The sequence below is a fragment of the Bos grunniens genome, chromosome X (genome assembly GCF_055505025.1).
Source record: "Bos grunniens cultivar Pamir isolate PY7600 chromosome X, Bosgru_T2T1.0, whole genome shotgun sequence".
NCBI classification, from domain to species: Eukaryota; Metazoa; Chordata; class Mammalia; order Artiodactyla; family Bovidae; genus Bos; species Bos grunniens.
The window spans coordinates 51,529,208-51,550,308 of record NC_141194.1 but is presented as its reverse complement, the minus strand read 5'-3'; the positions used below and the strand labels follow the sequence as shown (position 1 = coordinate 51,550,308).

The 21,101-nt window shown below is 42.5% G+C and overlaps 1 protein-coding gene across 3 annotated transcripts in view; it reads right to left on the bottom strand.

Moving 5' to 3' along the window:
- The window catches only part of SMC1A (structural maintenance of chromosomes 1A), a 47,406-nt gene that overhangs the window by 17,148 nt on the left and 9,157 nt on the right, over positions 1-21,101 (bottom strand). For all 3 annotated transcript variants that reach the window (XM_086388647.1, XM_086388646.1, XM_086388648.1), the window contains exons 6-19: positions 20,732-20,990; positions 20,509-20,649; positions 18,513-18,595; positions 18,151-18,358; positions 17,012-17,197; positions 16,739-16,918; positions 16,493-16,639; positions 16,256-16,393; positions 15,162-15,278; positions 14,957-15,063; positions 11,825-11,966; positions 8,731-8,876; positions 8,486-8,639; positions 7,226-7,336 (exon numbers count right to left, since the gene is read on the bottom strand). In XM_086388647.1, the coding sequence (XP_086244773.1) occupies positions 7,226-7,336; positions 8,486-8,639; positions 8,731-8,876; positions 11,825-11,966; positions 14,957-15,063; positions 15,162-15,278; positions 16,256-16,393; positions 16,493-16,639; positions 16,739-16,918; positions 17,012-17,197; positions 18,151-18,358; positions 18,513-18,595; positions 20,509-20,649; positions 20,732-20,990 (2,119 nt within the window). The remainder of the gene's footprint in view (positions 1-7,225; positions 7,337-8,485; positions 8,640-8,730; positions 8,877-11,824; positions 11,967-14,956; positions 15,064-15,161; positions 15,279-16,255; positions 16,394-16,492; positions 16,640-16,738; positions 16,919-17,011; positions 17,198-18,150; positions 18,359-18,512; positions 18,596-20,508; positions 20,650-20,731; positions 20,991-21,101) is intronic.

The following is a 21,101-nucleotide window of genomic DNA, read 5'->3' as shown; positions in this document are numbered from 1 at the left end:
GCCAACTTTAATGAACTTCAAAAGCCAAATGGGAATTCCCTGGTGGTCCAGTGGTTAGGATTTGGTGTTTTCATTGCTGGAGTCTGGGTTCAATACCTGATCAGGGAATTAAGATTCTACAAACCAAGCGGCGCAGGGGAAAAAAAAAAAGTGCCAAATAAAGGGCAATTCAACATGGCAACAGTAGCAACTGTTGTGTGTGTGTGTGTGTGTGTGTGTGTGTGTGTGCGCGCGCATGCACGTGCACTACACAGAGGCAAGGCTGGAGGCACATGAAGAAGCTCAATGATAAAAGTGTCTTTTATGCCTTGTAAGACATTTGGGCTTTATCTTAGGTGAGGGTGCCACTGAATGACTTCAAGCACAGGAAGGATACACACACACACACACACACACATATATGTTTTTGAAAAAAAAACCTTTTTGAACATCCCTCTCTATATATAATGCTATGGAGTGATTCATGGATTCAGTAGAAATATGAAAGGTACACAACAGAATGCTATCTTTTATCTAAGAGAGAGAATGTGAATATATTTGCATTTAAGTATGTTTGTATTTTAAACATACAACAACAAAATGCTAATCCAAAAACTGAAATGGTCACACATAGAGGGAGGTGAAATTAGACAAGAGAAGAAACTAAACTTCTCTTCACATACTTTGTATTATACTTCTGGTTTTAGAATCAAATGAAGAATTTACATAATTATAAAACAAAATTAAGTTGAATCAAAATGTGAAAGCCACTGGGTTAAAAAAGAAATATTAGGGGAACAAGATATTCACAAGATGCCAAAAAGTCACCCTAAAGATTCCTTATTACTTACAATGGTAAAAGTGTATGCTTACTATTGAGAAGTCTGGCAATAGATACCTTAACTGAGGCTCAAACTTAGCATCATGCATAGTAGGACACTGACACGTGCCTCCTGCAATATAAAGTACACTAGGGAATTTCCTGGTGGTCTAGTGATTAGGACTCAGCACTTTCATTGGCATGGCCCAGGTTCAATCCCTGGTCAGGGAACTAAGATTCCGCAAATCACTCAGCACAGCCAGGGGCAGGGATGGGGCTGGGGGATGATATGCAGTGAAATGTTCTTGCCAAAAAATTACTTAACCCAAACATATCAAGCCTCTAAAACAGTTCAAACTTCCAATTTATAGGAAATACAAGGTTAGGAGGAACAGATATAGCATCCAGTCCCATCACTTCATGGCAAATAGATGGAGAAACAGTGGAAGCAGTGGCTGACTTTTATTTTTCTGGGCTCCAAAATCACTGCAGATGGTGACTGCAGCCATGAAATTAAAAGATGCTTGCTCCTTGGAAGGAAAGTTATGACTAACCTAGAAAGAAAGTGGAGTCGCTCAGTCATGTCTGACTCTTTGCGACCCCATGGACTGTAGCCCACCAGGCTCCTCCGCCCATGGGATTTTCCAGGCAAGAGTACTGGAGTGGGCTGCCATTTCCTTCTTTAGGGGATCTTCCTGACCCAGGGATCGAACCCAGGTCTCCCGCATTGTAGACAGACGCTCTATCATCTGAGCCACCAGGGAAGTCCTAGATAGCATGTTAAAAAGCAGAGACATTACTTTGCCAACAAAGGTCCGTCTAGTCAAGGCTATGGTTTTTCCAGTAGTCATGTATGGATGTGAGAGTTGGACTATAAAGAAAGCTGAGTGCCAAAGAATTGATGCTTTTGAACTGTGGTGTTGGAGAAGACTCTTGAGAGTTTCTTGGACTGCAAGGAGATCCAACCAGTCCACCCTAAAGGAAATCAGTCCTGAATATTCATTGGAAGGACTGATGTTGAAGCTGAAACTCCAATACTTTGGCCACCTGATGGGAAGAACTGACTCATTGGCAAAGACCCTGATGCCGGGAAAGATTGAAGGCAGGAGGAGAAGGGGACAACAGAGGATGTGATGGTTGGATGGCATCACTGACTCAATGGACATGAGTTTGAGTAAACTCTGGAAGTTGGCAATGGACAGGGAGGCCTGGCGTGCTGCAGTCCATTGGGTCGCAAACAGATGGACAAGACTGAGCAACTGAACTGAATTGAACTGAGAAAAAGAAGTCAGAGCTTTTCAGAGAAATGGCTAATTCCATATCTGGGGTGGAAAATGTAAAGGATGAGCCTGGATGGACACACCAGAAATCAAGGAAGATATCAAAGAGTACAAGAGTTGTGTCAAAATTATTCAGAAGCCAATTTGAATGAGTCCCCATGGGCCAAAGATGCCAACAACTTCATGCAACAAGAAGGATAATAATAAGAGTGCAACACATCAAATGTTTAAATCTAAAAGTTCATAACAACATGAAAACAACTCGGTGGCCATATCTTGAGAATGCCAAAGAACCAACTCATTATAAACTGACAAAGAGAAAGAATCCAGCACATATATCCTGCCTTTCCTATACAAAATACCCCAGGGTAACCAAATAATTGATGAGAGAAAATCTCTTTACAGTGTTCTAGCCAATAAAGAAATGATAGAATAAGACAACCATTTTGCAACCCTCGACAAATTATATAATGGGTCTAGGCAATAACCATCATGGTTGCAAGCTATACAAAAAGAGCTACTGACCAGATGTTATAAACCTCTTGATGGAAGTAACGACCTCATTTGAAGCAGTCTTGACCAAATAAACCCCAAAACTTGAATCGAATCAAACCTCTAGATTTGAGCTGTCCAATATACTGGCCATAAGCCACACATCACTACTGAGCATGAAAAATGCAGCTAGTGTGACTGAGGAACTAAAGTTTTTATTTTACTGAATGTTAGATAATTTAAATTTAAAAACTGATAATTCAGTTACTACGAAACTTCTAAGTATATTTGGAACAACTTGGGTATGTGGTTCTCCGTTTTCAATTGTAAATTTTAGGATATCTAAATACAGATCAAGTATTTTTGAAGAAAATTTAGAATGCAAATGGAGATATGCTAGAAGTGTAAAACAGATAATGAATTTTGAAAACTCAGTACAGAGAGCTGGTCAAATATCTCATCAATAAATTTTATAATGTTTACCATTGAAATGTTAATTCTTTTGGATATACTGGGTTAAACAAAATATAGTATTATAATTAATTTCACTTTTTAAAAGTTACACATGTGATTCATACTATATCTGTATTTAACAGCACTGATCAACATCTAACTACCCACTTACAGGAACTACAGGGTCTAGCAGAACTCATTTTTTTGCTTTGTTCTGGGGCAATATTTTAAAAACCACAGGACATAATCAACAGTATAGAACGTAGAAAATCCTTCAGGAAAAATAAGCAAATTTCTTCAACAACAATAAATATTGTAGAGAAAAATAAAAATAGACAGGAGGAACTTTTAGATTAAATGAGACATCAACCAATCACTAAATCAATTATCTCTTTCATTTTATTTGACTCTCAATTCAAACAAGCAAAGTGTGTGTGTGTGTAATAATCTAGGAAATGTGAATACTGATCATAATATTAAGGAATTATATAATAATATATAACTCCAATGTCAAGCTATTGGGTTTTTGGTATGATAATTCTAAATATTTTGAAGAATTTTCTCTTATAGAGATACATTCTGAAATATTTACAATACAAATGAAATGACATGGTGTCCAGAATTTACTTTTAAATATCCTGGGGGTGGGGAGGGCGGAGAGGATGGCGTGTGCGGGGGTGCACATGAAACAAGTTTGGCCATGAGTTGATAACTGCTGAAACTGGTGATGGCCATGAGGCAGCACTGTACTATTTTACTTATGCATGTGAAGTTTTCTGTAATAAAAACCTAAAACTAAGAACAGCAAAAATTAATGTGAAGTGGCTCCCAATGGCCAAGAATGGGATACTACGAGTATCAGAAAGAAAAATGACTCCAAATAGACTGAAAAATACCAAAATGTATTTAAGCACTTAAATTCATAAAAAATATAAATTAGAAACCTTACTGATTACCTTTAAAGGTTATAAGGGCAACCAACTCTAAAAGCTGAGAAATAAAGGCAAGGAATTAAGTATTTATTCTACCTTTTCTGTACTAACTGTATTTCAAAGGAACTAAACAGTTGATGTGAGAAAGTTCTTTTTAGAAATCCAATTAATAAACATAGAAGGAATGAAAAAAATCAGAAAATTACCATTTTGCAGCCCTTAATAGATATAGGCAATGATCATTTGTTAATGACTGCTAAAACCTGCTGTGAAAGGCTGATAGGGAACTTGATAAAATTCCCTTAGAAAACTGATGGGGCTAACAACACCTTAACCTGGTGATCATGATTGTTTTTCTTTTTTAACTTTACATTATGTAAATCTTGAAACATTCACAAAAATGCAGATAATGATAAAATGAACCCTCACGTACCTATTATCAGCTTCAATAATTATCAACTCATGGCCAATACGCTGCCATCTACACCCAATTCCTTTCTATATTCAATTATTTTCAAGCAAATCTCAGACATTTCATCCATAAATAATTTCAGTATGTATTTATAAAACAGGGATTCTGAATCTCAGCACTAATATTTCGGGCCAGATGATTTGTTGTTGTGGGTAGTGTCCCTTGTGTACTGTAGGATTTTAGCAGCATCCCTGGTGTCTATCCACTGGATACTGGTAGTAACCCCTGTTCTAGTTCTGACAAGTGGGTGTGAAAGGAGTATCTCCAGACATTACCAAATGTCCCCTGGGGAGGCAAAATCTACCCCACCCATTGAGAACCACTGTTGTAAAACTAAGAATGTTTTTACCACAATACCATTATCACCTAGAAATATTAACAGCAATTCCTGAACATCCATCATAAACTATCTGGACAGTGTTCAAATCATCCTGATCATGCTACGTAAAAATTTTTACAGGTTTTTCAAAGCAAGTTCCACATAACGTGCCCACATTACACTTGGTTGTATGTCTCTTAATTCTCATTTAATCTATAAATTCCCCTGCCTCTCTTTTCTTTGCAATGGATTCAAGGGAGGGCGACAAATTTTAGCTCGTTGATTTGTTTCATAAGTCTATAAAAGTTCTCCCTTTCTGTTTATTTCTTTCTTCCCATTTATTTATGGAAGAGACCAGGTCTTTTGTCCTTTTGAGGTTTCCACAGTCTGGATTTAGCTAACTGTATCCCTGTGCTTTATTTAACATGTTCCTCTGGCATCAGTGTTTCATATAATTGGTGGATATAAAATCTTAGTATTTCATAGGTAATGTCGTGTATTCATCAAATCTTATCACTACAAAGACAGAACTGATATTCAGTGTCTACTGATGTGATGCAAAAGGAAGTTTATAAGTACACAGCACCACCTATGATATATTCTTGCCAAAAATAAAAAATAAACCTGAATCCAATCAAACCACAGATTTACCAATCAGTTTATAGGAAACACAGGGATGGAAGAACATGATAAATAACACCATGGGACACAGTCAGTCAAATTCAGAGTATAGAAAATTGTACAAGACCAATGACCCACTTTGTTTTTTTGGGCTCCAAAATCACTGCAGATGGTGATTGCAGCCATGAAATTAAAAGATGCTTACTCCTTGGAAGGAACGTTATGACCAACCTAGACAGCATATTCAAAAGCAGAGACATTACTTTGTCCACAAAGGTCTGTCTAGTCAAGGCTATGGTTTTTCTGGTAGTCATGTATGGATGTGAGAGTTGGACTATAAAGAAAGCTGAGCACTGAAGAATTGATGCTTTTGAACTGTGGTGTTGGAGCAGACTCTTGAGATTCCCTTGGACTGCAAGGAGATCCAACCAGTCCATCCTAAAGGAGATCAGTCCTGGGTGTTCATTGGTAGGACTGATGTTGAAGCTGAAACTCCAGTACTTTGGCCACCTGATGCAAAGAGCTGACTCATTTGAAAATACCCTGATGCTGGGAAAGATTGAGGGCAGGAGGAGAAGGGGACGACAGAGGATGAGATGGTTGGATGGCATTACCAACTCAATGGACATGGGTTTGGGTAGACTCCAGCAGTTGGTGATGGATAGGGAGGTCTGACGTGGTGCAGTTCATGGGGTCGCAAAGAGTCGGACACGACTGAGCAACTGAACTGAAATGAATGACCCACTTTCTATCATAAAGAGGAAGAAAAAAATAAAAAGGGATAAGAAAATGTTATAGACCATAAGAGACCAATTTTAACACATGGACCTCAATTGAATCCTGATTTAAAAACACATTTTTTAAAAAGATATTTATGGGACATTCATGGAAATCTAAACATTTATTGACTATTAGGTGACATTGCAGAGTCAGTGCTAATTTTTTGGTATGATATTGTGGCTACGTTAAAAAAAAAAAAAGAATCCTGCCAGAGATAAATACTGAGGTAATTATGAATGAAATACCTAGAATTTGATTTTAAATTTGCCAATTAGGAGGGGGAAGGGTATAAAAAACAGGATTGACCATATGCTGCTAATTATTAAAGCTGAATGACTGGTACCTGGGATTCATTATATCATTCTCTCTACTTCCGTATCTGTTTGAAAGTTTCCATAATAAAAAGCTTTTTTAAAATATCAAGTTCCCCTGGCTATAATGATAGCTTGGAAAGCATCAGAAACTATTCAGGGGGCTCCTGTAGTAGTCCATGTGAGAGGTGAAAGCAGCCTGCACTAGATTACAGTACAAACAGAGAAAAGTAGAATTCAGTAGACATTTGGAAGGTAGAATCGACAGGGCTTGCTAATTCATTAAATATGCAAAGTGAGAGAGAGTCAAGAACACTGAAGAGGCAGATTTGGGGAGGAAGGCTGGGGTTTGAGGTACCTGTGGGACCTAGCATAGAGATAGCAGCTGAAGTCCTGGGAGAGGAAATATGAAGGATGAGAACCCCACATAAGGAAAGGATGCCTGGGACAGAGCCCTGAGGAACCCCCAAAGTTTATCTGTTCACTGTACAGGAGCTTGTTCTCCATGTATCTAGGCTGAGATGTGTACACAGGTGGAAGGGGGAGACTGGTAACAGGCAGGGACGGGGGCAGCTGGGAGTTGGGGGTAGAAGATGTGCCTGTGTCTGTGTGTGCATATGAGGGGAGAACCTAGATCACAACTCCACCCCCTTGCCAGTTTGCCCTTCTTTCCAGACATGGTCTGTCTCCACAGGGCCCCCAGATGGGCTGACCCTCTCTCTGGACAGCTGGGAAGATGACCCCACCCCCGAGGCTTGAACCTCACCTTCAGATCCTCACACAGGTCGCCGTAGTCAATCTCGATGAGGGCCTCTCGTGCATAGATATTGGAAGTCCGTTGGGAGCCACTCACTGAATCCTCCCCTTGGGAGCTACCCTGCAATAGTGAGAGGGAGAGTCAAATGCAGCTGACTGGCCATAAGAGTACTCCTCTAGAGGGGGGCTTCTTGGCAGCCTTTGATGCCTTTGAGAAGCACCTTGATAGAAAGCACTTGTGGTAGAAGGAAGAGCAGCTTTGATGGCCGAAAGCCCTGAGTTCAAAATTGGGCTCTACCACTGACTCATGGTGTGACCCTGGGCAAGACATGCTGTTGCTCAAATCCTCATTGAAACACACAAACCCTCATCTGTAACATGGGACCATGCCTGCCTGGCAAGGCTGTGCTTAGGATTAGAAGTAGTTATATCATGTGCTACCATGATGCCTGGCACACTGCCAGTGTTCAGAAGATTTTTCTGAATTAAATGGAAAGCTATTTGGGAAGAAAGGAGGGAGAAACACATGTAGGTCTGAGATACATGTTCAGGTGAAAGATAAGATATCTACAGACCTCCTCTCAGTTAACAGTCCCGCCCTCTTGCTATCAAGCCTCACTTCCAGTGGATAAAATGCCTTGGCTCTTCTATTGGCTTGTGTCTGTCCCTTTCCCATAACTATGCTTCATCACCTTTGCGTTGCTGCTGTCCCTTACCCAATCCTCTCCTGACCATCCTCTCTCACTGTAGCTAAGTTACCATCCCTGAGGACCCTCAGCTTCCATCTTCCTTTGCTCTTGGGATGAGATGGTTAGATAGCATCACCAACTCAATAGACATGAATTTGAGCAAACTCTGGGAGACAGTGAAGGACAGTGAAGCCTGGCATGCTGCAGTCCATAGGGTTGCAAAGAGTTGGACATGACTGAGTGACTGAACAACACCCAATATCCATAATCTGCTGGAACTATCTTAGCTCAGGTCCCTGAGATTCATGAATGATTTCCTCTTCTCCTGGCTTACCTCCCTCTCCACCTACTAACATACACCCTACCCCCAAAACTGCCCTCTCACATCAAGGCTATTACCTTTCACCTTACCTGTCTTCACAGCCTCACCCTGCCTCATCTCCTCAGCATCCCTCCTTTTGTCACTCACCACCCTCACCCACCATCCTTCTCTCTCTCACCTGCCCTCCCTGGCCACCTTCATCCTCCATCTCTGGTTATGTTGTTCACTGCCCACACCCACCACCAGCCATGATACTCACCTCTTCCTGACTGATATCATCCATGGTGCCCTTAGACAGTGGCAACTTGATGTCCTGCATCTTACAGGCCTGTAGCAGGTTGTGGCGGTCACTGCGCTTCTGTTCAAGCTTGGTCTCAATGGCTGTCACTTCCTTCTGTAAATGGGTCATTTCCCTAAGAAGATTCAGGGAGATAGGTGAGATCCAAATCCAGCAAGCTGCCCATAATACATACTTCCCCCAAGCCCAGACCTGAACCCACTCACTTGTTGGCGCCCCCCAGTTTCTTACGAATCTCCTCCATCTCGTGGTTCTTGTCATTCACCTCTGACTTCTTGGCCAGGTGCTGGTTCTTCAGGTCTTGTAGCTGGGCCATGGTCTCATCTATGATCTTCATATGTCTTTGCTCCTCCTGGGCCCAGCAGGGGGAACAGGACAAGAAGTGAAGGCTTTCCCTCCATTCCCACTGGAATGGAATGGAATCTTCTCCCTCTGTGCCCACCCTTTCTACCAGGTAGTTTGTTGGAATCTATCTTCAATGAGCTCTGCTTTTACAAACCCCCATCACTCCTCTGGCTTCGTTTACCTTTTTCCAAATTATTTTGTTGACCTCCTCCCAACCCCAATATGCAAACTGCCTGCTGTAGAAATGTTCAAAGTATAAAAAAGTATGAAGTAGGATGAAAAAATGAAATTACTTGAAATCCCACCAGGCAGAGGTAACCAATTAACATTTAGCCTGCTGCTAGGTCGCTTCAGTCGTGTCCGACTCTGTGCGACCCCATGGACTGCAGCCTACCAGGCTTCTCCGTCCATGGGATTCTCCAGGCAAGAACACTGGAGTGGGTTGCCATTTCCTTCTCCAATGCATGAAAGTGGAAAGTGAAAGTGAAGTCGCTCAGTCGTGTCCGACTCTTAGCGACCCCATGGACTGCGGCCTACCAGGCTCTTCCATCCATGGGATTTTCCAGGCAAGAGTACTGGAGTGGGGTGCCACTGCCCTCTCCGAACATTTAGCCTATCACCTCCCAACATTACTTACAGACAAGTCTATATAGTTGAGACTAAATTATAATTAAAAGTCTATATTCTGACTTAATGTTATTTAAGCATCTTTTCCACATCAACATTACACGACCAACAACAACATCAATGTTTTTAAAAAGCATAATACTGTATGTTTTCCATGAGTACACATATAAGAGGACTTCCCTTGTGGCTCAGCTGGTAAAGAATCTGCTGCATTGCAGGAGACCTGGGTTCAATCCCTGGGTTGGGAAGGTCACTGGAGAAGGGAAAGGTTACCACTCCAGTACTCTGGCCTGGAGAATTCCACGGACTGTATAGTCCATGGGGTCGCAAATAGTCAGACATGACTGAGAGACCTTCACTTTAACTTTTCACACATATAAGAATGTAATTACATGACTGAGGGACTTTCACTTTTCACACATATAAGAATGTAATTAATGCCTATAAAGTCTGGAAGAATACACTCTATATGGCACTGGCCCTAGGAAGAGTAAAAGGACTGGGATTGAGAGTGGTCAGTCAATGGGGATTATAATCTTACTTATTATGTTCTGATTTTTTTTTTAAGGAGAACATTTTCATTTTGATCTGAAAGTCACAGAAGGGGATATATCTGCAATGCACAAGAAATAATATGCATACAGAGAGTGCAAATGCTAATATGGCAAATAATGACTGATGAATCTTGGTGACAAGTAGATGGGAGTTCTTAGTACTATTTCACAACTTTCTGCTAAATTTAAAACGATTTCAAAATAAAAAGTCAAAAAGAAATAGATGATTCTGGATCATCTACATATCTACCTACTCCTGCCCCAGGATTTTACTACCCAATCTCTATTTGCATTGAAGATTGCAGTGACACCAAAGAAGACTACTTCAGTCATCAGGGTTTAATGGAGGAAAAAAAAACAACAACAAACAAAACCATACAACCAACAACAAACAAAGGCAGACATAAAAGTCAAATGATGTACTTAAGCCAAGTGAGAATCAAATCACCTCAGGTAGGGATGTTGCAAGGAACTAAAGTTTCACAGCAATTTAGGGAATTCCCTGGTGGTCCAATGGTTGACTCTACATTCCCAGTGCAGGGGCCTGGGTTTGAGTCCTGGCCAGGGAACTAGATCCCAAGTGCCACAACTAAAGATCCTGCATGCCCTAACGAAGAACTGCAGCCAAAGAAATTTTTTAAAAAATATTCCATAGGAATTTAAAGAGAAGGGGTGTGGGTAAATCAGTCGTCAAATAACTGGTGGAACAGGCATGCTTGACTCAAAGAAACTGAGCCATGACAGTCAGCACAGGCACACTGTGAATACGAACTCAGTTTCAGCAAAACACCATCACCTGTTGCACTGAGTTCATGTGGTTAATTATAAAATTAATTTGGAAGTTTGTCCTGCCTTTTTGGTTAAGTGGTATGTTTGTACATATTTAACATTAAGGATATTTTAAGCCAATATAAATCTTTAAAAGAGGTCAGTATATTACTCAAATTTGAAACTATTAAACTACACAAATACTTACATGAATGTAGCATAATTTGCTTCAATCCTAATTCCTAGGAGACATGGGACAGTTTCCTATATGGAACTATAAATATTTGTCACTAATTATCAACCTGTGTGCACAAAGCTATGCCAGCACTTTGGATCTCCTCAGGTATTAGTGAGTTAGGAGAAATGTATTCTGAAGACTCTCAATGGATGCTGCCATATGGCCTAAGAATGCCGGTCTCTTGTGCAACATGCTAGTATCCTTTTTTTTTTTTTTAAAATCTTGGGTGATGTGATAAGAAACAAATTACATGTAATTATTGTTTTAATTTGCATTCCTTTGAGTTCTACTAAGGCTCAACTGGAGAAGGCAATGGCACCCCACTCCAGTACTCTTGCCTGGAAAATCCCATGGGTGGCGGAGCCTGGTAGGCTGCAGTCCATGGGGTTGCTAAGAGTCGGACACGGCTGAGTGACTTCACTTTCACTTTTCACTTTCATGCATTGGAGAAGGAAATGGCAGCCCACTCCAGTACTATTGCCTGGAGAATCCCAGGGATGGGGGAGCCTGGTTGGCTTCCATCTATGGAATCGAGCAGAGTTGGACACGACTGAAGCGACTTAGCAGCAGTAGCAGCAGCAAGGCTCAATTATGGATATGTATTTATGGGTTATCTGAATCTCTCCTTGAACTGTTGATGCCACTCATTTTTCTCCCTATTTAGGTCTTGGTGTTTTTCTTATTTAGAGGAGGGCTTTATAAATTATGGATATTATCTCTTCTAATTTTTTCTCCTAGTTTTTAGTTTTTCATGTTCTCCTTTCTTACCTTCTTGAGCTTTTCTATCTCATTTTCATCTTTTTTCACTGTCTGCTCCCACATGTGCACTTTATCCTGGTCCTCCTTCAGTTGGTTCTTTTCAAAATCCAACTGGATACCCAAACGAGTCTTCTGATTCTCAAACTCCAAACTGTGGGGAGAAAGGAGAACAGGGCACAGGGACTCAGTTACTGCTGAATATAAGTCACCACTGAGCTCATCCACACAGATCCATATAAAACTGTCCCCTCAAGTTACAAAACTAAGTTCCCTGGCCTAGCTTTGTAGATACGGCACAAGGCAGCAGAGGAGATTGGGCCAAACTCTATTAATTTTCCTTTAAACACTGGCGCCCTGCCCCAACAAGTTCCTAGAAGCGGATATAAAAAGGTCCACCTGAATCCACTAGCTATGTTAATTCCTATTTATTAAGCTTCTGTGTAGTTTACATACATTACCTCTAATCCTCTAATAATAGCTCTACAAATAGGCATTATTATCCCATTTCTACAAAAAAGGAAACTTGAGCCAAGAGGTAAAAGACTTTGCCTAAGGCCATACAGCTAGCAAATGTGAGATCAGATCCCAGTCTATAAACACCAAAACCTGGGATTCTTCTCCTATGGCATCCTTACAGGATAATGTGGTAGGATAAGAGGATTGGTATCCCAACTCTGCCATTTACTGGTAGTGAATCTCAGACAAGTTAATTATATCTCTTTACCTGTTTTTTCAACTGAAAAATGGAAATAACAATAGTACTTACCTCAGTTATTGGGAATTAATACGTATAAAATTTTTAGAACCTTGCCTAGTACACAGTAAGTACTCAATAAATTTTAGTTAATATCACCATCTCCAGGCTGACTGACTGTATTCAGTTCATGGGCTTTGACTCTTTCTAACTGTCCCCAAACCCCTGCATATACCTCTGCCCCAAGATTCCAGAACTTCTACGAGGGCAGAGATTGGATAGTAAAAAAAAAAAAAAAAAAAAATGGAGAAAACAGATCCCTGGTAGTTCCCTCCTCCCTAACTCTTTAGAAACTAAAAACGTATGCAACTAGCATACACAGATATTAGCAGGACAGGCAGGGCTAACTTCCAACTGCCCCTCCACCCCCCAATATGGTGTGACAGATGTTGCCAGATGTCATGCTAGCAGCTTAAACCTATTAGTCACTATAATCCAAATAGAATGTAATTAACTCTATAATTTTGAGCTATGCAATTTTAAGTTCAATCTCTTAAGAATGACTCATAAAGCCTTCTGTGATCTGGCCCCTGCTGACCTCTCCAACACCCCCACCTTCCTCCTGACCCCATTTTTCCGCTCCAGACATTCAATACTTAGTTTACAGAACAAGGCATGCTCTCTCACACCTCTGAGCATGCTGTTCTCACTGCTTGGAACTCCCTTCTGTGTACTGCCTGGCTGGCTAAATCACTCTATAGGTCCCCAGTTCATCACTCCTTGTTCTGTAAAACCTTTCCTGAGGATTGCGAACAGGTTCTTCGTTTCTATTATACTTTGTTGAGTTCCTCCCTTTTGGGTGCAGTTGAGTTAATCATACCCCAGAGTTCATGTAACTTTTATGATCACTGTCTGTATGAGACCTTTCCCTTGTCTCCTTGGGTTCAATCAGATTTCTACTATTATGTTCCCAACAGTGAGCAAATACACAGAAATGATGTACATTATACACAGATAGGTAGATACATACATATGTATATAACCTTAAAATGCATATACTTGTAAAAATGTCGCTTTTAAATTTACACAAATGTACAGTGTTATAAATTTATCCTTGTTACTCTGTAAATCTAGTTCCTGTCTGAACAGAGTATTCCATAGTCTGTACAGTCATCACATTTAACTTGTATTTCCCTGCAGTGACAGCTGTCTACATTGCTATCAACGTCCCACTATCACAAAGTACGCCAAGATGAACAACTCTGAATCTGTCTCTTTGAGACCTGGTGGCCAAAACTCTTTGGGATAGAGACCCAAGGAGTGGCTCTGCTAAGTCAAAGGGTTCATGTAGACTTATTTTCACCAAATGCTGCTAAGTTGTTTTAATTTGAATTTATCTGATTAGGAATGAGACTGGACATCAACTCACGGTTGTTAGCCATTCGAGCTTCTCTTTCCATGAAATGCTATATGTGACTACATCCTGTTCATTCTTCTACTGAGTCTCTAGGTTTTTTTTTTTTTTCCTTCTTGTTGATCTACAGTTCCTTGAACATTTTCCTCTGTACTTTCTATCTACCTAAAGTACAGCATTATTCTGAAATTGCTAATCTACTTGTTTATCTCCTCCACTATCCCCAAAACTCCCTCAGGACAGGGACAGTCTCTGATTCAATTCTATATTTCTTGAGCCTGGCTTGGGGGTAGGAGACCAATGAACTGTTACAATATGGGTGATGGGCTGACTGAAGCCCAGGATTCAAGGGGTGACCTCCTTCAGAGAGACTGTCATGTTCATCTATCTTACCCTCATCTCCCCACTGTTTCCAATACCTAGCACAGGACAACTTGGCACAAGGTTGGTTGAACAAATGAATAATTAAAGTGGGAAAGAAAAGAGAAACTTGCTTTGTTCTTACTATTCTTCCAACCTAGAACTTTGGCCCTCCTCTCACTCATCACCTATTAGGATAATGACAATAATAAAAGCTAGTATCTATTGGGAGTTCCCTGGGTGGTTCTAGTGGTTAGGCTTTCACTGCTGTGGCCTATTATCTACTGCTCTTAGTAGGTGCTAAGTATTATGCTAAATACTTTATAAAGATTAAGCCCAACCTCTGATCCACCTGACAATCTATGAGATAGGTATCATTATTATCCCATCTGACACATAAGGAAACTGGGGCTTAGAGAGGTCATTATCCAAGATAAATGAACTTTGGGGCTGGGATTTTAATCCAGGTAAACCATGTTTAAAGCTGGCACTCTTAATCCCTATACTGTGACACGTGCTTCCCTGATGTCCCTGTTCTTTAAAGGTGACTACAATAAATGTCCATCATTCTAAAAGCTGCTCCTTACCTTATGATGGTATTTGACTCCCCAGATGTCAGGCTAGGGGCTCAAGGATACCTCAATCTCCCCCTTCCACCCAGACTTCCACCTACCGTTTCTTGGCAATTTCATTCTGCCGCTTCACCTTCTCTTCCTCAAACTCCCGGATATTGCGCACACCAATCTCCCGACAAAACTCTTCAAATACTTCATCCTCTACCTAAGGAGAGAAGCAAGGGAGAGAAAAGGCCCTTCGGGTCAGAATGCTGCTTCCAATCCTAGTCCTGCCCGTGCTGAGCAGGTACATCCTCTACCAACCTGGTTCATCTTCTCCTTTAAGTCTTTCATTTCCCTCTCTCGGCTCTGGATGATCCTCTTGATATCATTGATTCGAGGCCCAAAGTTGGCTAGCTCACTCTCCAGCTTGGACTTTTCCTATAAGAAATGGAATTGAGAGGACAAAAGAGACCAGGATCCTTAGAGAAAGAGCCACCCTGTGTGTACCAGTCCCGTGGACAAAAAGGGCTAACTCTCCACACACTGAGAACCTGACTTAGCACTGCTCCACTCAAGGCTGCATCATCTCTCCAACCATCATATGGCTTCCTTCCCTGGCCTCCAGTCTGTCAGCTTCAATCCAAAAGGCTGGGCACACAATAAACATTGTTATTTACAGGTCTACACTTTCCTCATCTATAACCCTTGGAGCCAGGTGTGTCCTGGAATTTACTTTTTGATTTTAGAAAAATGACATATATACTACATATTATATAACACCTCCAGAGTGGTCTGGGGAAGCACCCATGATCAAACACATTAATATAGCTAGAAAAGTACCTCCACTCACAGGGACTGAAATATCTGTAGCTCACTTTCAAAACTCAGAAGAAACTCAAATATTTGCTGAATGAATTAATTAGGTTAATAGCACCTAACATTTACTGAACATTCACTTGGTACAAGCAATCAGTCTAAATACTTCACATGTATTAACTCATTCAATCTGTGCAAGAACCCTATAATTTTACAGATTATTTACAGATTAAGATGAAAAAATGGACACTGAGAGGTTTGTTTGTTTTTGTTTGGTGTTTGTTTCGTTCTGTTCTTTGAGTATCTGTAATACATGCATTTGAAAAAGACGTTTCTGGAATATATTTTTCAAAAAACTCTTACAAACCAATATAAAAATGATCAAAAGATTTGAATATTGAGAGGTTTAGTAACTTGCCTAATACCATAGAGCCAAGTCCTAAACTCCTGACTGTCTAACCCTATGCCATCTACTCCTGGTTTCTAGGAACAAATTGGGAGGAGAGAGGGATGAGGGACAACTTCCCCACCCCTAGAAAAGCCTAGACCAGGAATATGAGGATGGCCATTGGTGAACAGGGCTGAAAGTCAGGCCCCACCTGCAGATTAAGGGCCAGATGCCGTGTCTTGGTCTGTTCTAGGTCACTCTGTGAGTACTTGAGCCGCATCTGCAGTCCGTGGGCCTGAGACTGCACCTGACGTAGTTCTGCCTCTTTTCGCTTTGCCTTCATCTGCTCCTGAAGTGGACAAGAGGGAAAGGCTAGGTGGTAAGAATGTGGTCGGCTGGCCTGGGCTTAGGACCCCCATTTCTAGGGACAGCCCTGCCTGTGGCTTACCTTCAGCTCTTCTGTCAACCGCTCCTTTTTCTCTTTCAACTTGTCTACTGCTTTCTCATCCCAGCGTCGGGCCTTGGCCTTCAGGTCACTGGCCCCGCCAGAGATCACCCCTGACTTCTGGAACAGGGTCCCATCCAGTGCCACTGTCTAAATACAGCAGGGAAAAGACAGGAGTGGGGAGAAGCTGAACAAAGGAATCACCAATACTAAGCCTATCCAGTTACAATGTGGCAAGGGAATCCATACCTTGTGGCGCTGGTGGCCTCCAAAGGCAATGCGGCGGGCATCCTCCACATTGTCACAAACAAGGGCATTGCCACAAGCATACTGCAGGGCCTTTTTGATGTGAGGTGGCTCATAGCGAATCACATCAATCACCAGCTTTGCCCCCTTCAGCTCCCGGAGTTTCTCATCTGTAGGTTTTACCTGTGAGAAAAAGCTTAGTTAAGTGGCTGAACATGGAGGGCTAGGAGGAGCAGCCCTCTCACAATGCCCTGACCCCATCACCACCAGCCTCACCTCCAGGTAATCAAGAGGCAAGAAGGTCTCAGGCTCCCCACGCTGCTCCTTGATATACTGAATGCAGTCCCGGCCTGTCTTCTCTGAGTCCACAATAATAGCATCCATGTTCTTGCCCAAAACCTTGGTTACTGCAATCTGATACTTCTTTTGTGTGGGCTGGCAGAGGTCAATGAGGCGGCCGTACTAAGGAAAGTCAGAAGAGTGAATGAATCATGAAGTTTTTGAGAGCTGGCTCAGGTACCTTAATTCCCAGCTTAGAAGAGGGATGGCAGGTCAGAATCTCTATCAGGAGCACAGTCCCCAAACTATGGAAAAAAGGCCTACTCTGGCCCCAAAGCAACAACTTCAGGCAGTCATGTCTGAATCCAAAATGATCTTTCTAAACCTCACTTTCACCATTTCACAGACCACTGCCACTGCAGGCATTATGCAACTTAATTTGGTTCCACAAATAAAGAGCACAATAAATGCAACGTGCTTGAATCATCCCACATTACATTTATTGTGCACTTTATTTCTATTATTATTACATCAGCTCCACCTCAGATCATCAGGCATTAGATCCTGGAGGTTGGGGACCCTTGATCTACGGAAATGATCAAGAAATATTTGTAGAACCCAATTAAGTTGAACCCAGGGATGGAATTACAGTAATAGAGGGATAAGATTCAGGGAATCTGGAAACTCAGGATTTCGTTCAAGAGGCCAAAAGAACCTAGTAAATGAGCTGACTGTTATATGCTTAAGGAGCTCACACTGAAGCCTGCACAGAGCTATTGATACATCCTGGGAACTAATTCCTGCCCTGCAGCCCCTTCCCTCTTCCAAAGGCCTCTTCACTTTCTCCACCTCCCATAAAGGAGTGGACACAAGCAAGACAAAACTTTCAGAAAGACACAACTGGTGCAATGAAAAGAACACAAGGTTAAGAATCAGAACAAGTTGGGTTTGAATTGCAGTTCTTATACATATGAGCTATGCTGTTTTGAGCAAGTCATTTAACCTCTGTGACCCTCAGTTTTCCCCAGTTGTAAAAATGGAATTAGCAATCTGTCCTCATGGGGCTGCTGGGAAAATTATCTGACAGTGAGTATGAAAGAAGGTGGTCAGGAAATGAGTTCCCTTTCCACTCTTACCACAGAACCAGGGTACAGGCGCTTGATGCTTTCCATAATTTCTGCCTTTCGCTGTTGGCGGCTGCTCTCCTGGCGATCGATGCGGGCATCCCCCAGCTGCTCCATTACCTGGTTCAGCTCCTTATTAATCTCATCAATACGCCGCTTGGCCATCTCCACCTCCTCTGTCAGCTCCCCCTCTAGTTTCTTCTGTTCCTCTAGAGACTGCCTACAAAGTAAGGAAATACCGGGGTTACCCTGGCTGGCCAGAAAATATTCCTGGCCGAGAGGGACTATGAGGGTCCTTCCTGGGGAGGGGCAGGACAGGTAGGGTTCACAAGAACAGGCCTGGAGGTAAGAGGGAATGTTACAAAGCCACATACTTGCTGGTTGTGATGTATTCCTCTAGTTTCTCAATCCGTTTCTGATTCTCTTCAATCTCCCGCAGCTTTTGCTTGATCTTGGCCTGGGAGAGAGACAAAAACACTACATCACCATAGGCTGAGCAAGTTAAGGCCCAGACCATGGAGTCCTGGCTCATCCCCCATATGCCTACTCATCCTAAGAGCCTAACAATCACAGACAATCTGTCACTAGTATAAGAGGCCTACTAAAAATCGGATATACAAACAGTGTTCAGTGTGCCTCTGCTAACTGACTGGGGCCACCATGGGCCCATGAGACCCCCTCACAGGTGCTCTACCCAGCCTGGAACATCTTCCTCACCAATCAGGGAGGCTCAAACCAAGACAAAGTAAAGCTTTCTGGGATTTCTGCACTTCTGCTTTATCATCTATAAAATACAGGTACCCTCCACTTCATAGAATACACACTAAGTGCTTAACATGTATTAGCCACTGATTCTATGTGTGTGTGCCCTCAATTGCTCAGTCATGTCCTACTCTTTGCGGCCCCATGGACTCTAGTGTGCCAGGCTCCTCTGTCCATGGAATTTGCCAGGCAAGAATACTGGAGTGCGTTGCCATTTCCTACTCCAGAGGATCTTTCCGACCCAGGGATTGAACCCTTATCTCCTGAATTGGCAGGTGGATTCTTTACTACTAGCATACCTGGGAAGCCCCTAGCTATTAATTCATGTCTAATACCTTCTTTTAAACATTTGAAAGTGCTTAGCACAACGCCCGGAGAAGGCAATGGCACCCCACTCCAGTACTCTTGCCTGGAAAATCCCATGGACAGAGGAGCCTGGTGGGCTGCAGTCCACGGGGTTGCTAAGAGTCGGACACGACTGAGCGACTTCACTTTCACTTTTCACTTTCATGCACTGGAGAAGGAAATGGCAACCCATTCCAGTGTTCTTGCCTGGAAAATCCCAGGGACGGGGGAGCCTGGTGGGCTGCCGTCTATGGGGTCGCACAGAGTCGGACAGGACTGAAGTGACTTAGCAGCAGCAGCACAATGCCTGGAACATTGTAGGCTCTTGAAATATTATAATAACTTTCCATCATTCCTATTATTTTACTATTATTGTTATTAGGAAGGCGGTAAGTGAAATATAATTGAAAGTGTGGGCTTCCGGGACTTCCCTGGTGGTCCAGTGGCTAGGACTCTATCCTTCTACTGCAGGGGGTGCAGATTCAACCCCTGGTCAGAGAACTAAAATTCCACATGCCACAAGGTACAGCCAAAAAAACCCCAAAAAAGTGTGGGCTACACTGCCCAGGTTCATAGCCCAGTTCCACCAGTTAATAACCTTAGGCAGGGACCTCCCTGGTAGTCCCATGGTTAAGAATTCACCTGCCAATGCAGGGGACAGAGGTTCGATCCCTGGTCCAGAAGATCCCACATGCTGCAGAGCAACTAAGCCCATGTTCCACAACTACTGAGCCAGCATTCTGGAGCCCAAGAGCCACAACTATTGAAGCCCATGGGCCCTAGAGCCTGTGCGCCTCAAAAAGAGAAGCCACTGCAATGAGAAGCCTGAGCACTGCAACTAGAGAAAGCCTGCAAGCAGCAACTAAGAACCAGGACAGCCAAAAACAAAACAGACAAATAAATAAATCTTTTAAAAGATGACTGCATATATGTAAAAAACAGTGCCTAGCACACAGTAAGAGCTTGCCTTTTGTTGTTTAGTCGCTGTGTCCAACTCTTTTGAGATCCCATGGACTGTAGCCCGCCAGGCTCCTCTGTCCATGGAATTTCCCAGGCAAGAATACTAGAATGGGTTGCCATTTCCTTCTCCAGGGGAATGTTCCCAGGGACCAAACCTGTGTCCCCTGCATTAGCAGGCAGATTCTTTACCACTGAGCCACCAGGGAAGCCCATGCTAGATGTTAACTATGGTCATTACTGTTAAGACTATCGTTACTTCCTTTTCTCTGGACCATCACCCCTAATCTTGTAAGGCATGCCCACCTCTGTCTCTACTTTCTTCCGTTCTTCCAGATCCAGCCGGTCCTGGTCAGCCTTCTGGTCTCGATTGAACTTCTCCAGCTCCTGGGCCAGGGTAGCTGCTCTCTTGCTGGCTTCTTCTTTCAACCGGTGATATTTCTTCACCTGTGTCAGGGACAGGGATGACCAAATCAGTCCTGTCAGCCTCGCAATCTATTTGCCCATCCCCGCACCCCTCAGAGCTTACCTGATTCTCCTCCAAGGTCAAATCTCTGCCCTGACTCTGACTTTCCTCTTCCATCCGTTCCTCAAACTCCTGCCGAGCTTTCTCCACTGACAGCATCTCCTTTTCCAGCTCATCCATGTCACCTTTACGCTTCTTATAATGCTTCTGAGCATTCTGTAGTGACTTTTTGGCTGCTTCCAACTTCTTGATTTTGTGGGAAGTATTTTCCTTGGCCTTGATGTACTGAGGCCGCTTCTGGTTCAGCTCTGAGTCCTTCTCCCTTTCACCAGAGGGGAGGGGGAACCAATTAGCTCAGTGGGAGAAGGGAAGGTTCCAAGGCATTTTAATCCAAAGGGGGATTAGGCGCTTCCCTTCCAAGCCTCAGGGAAGT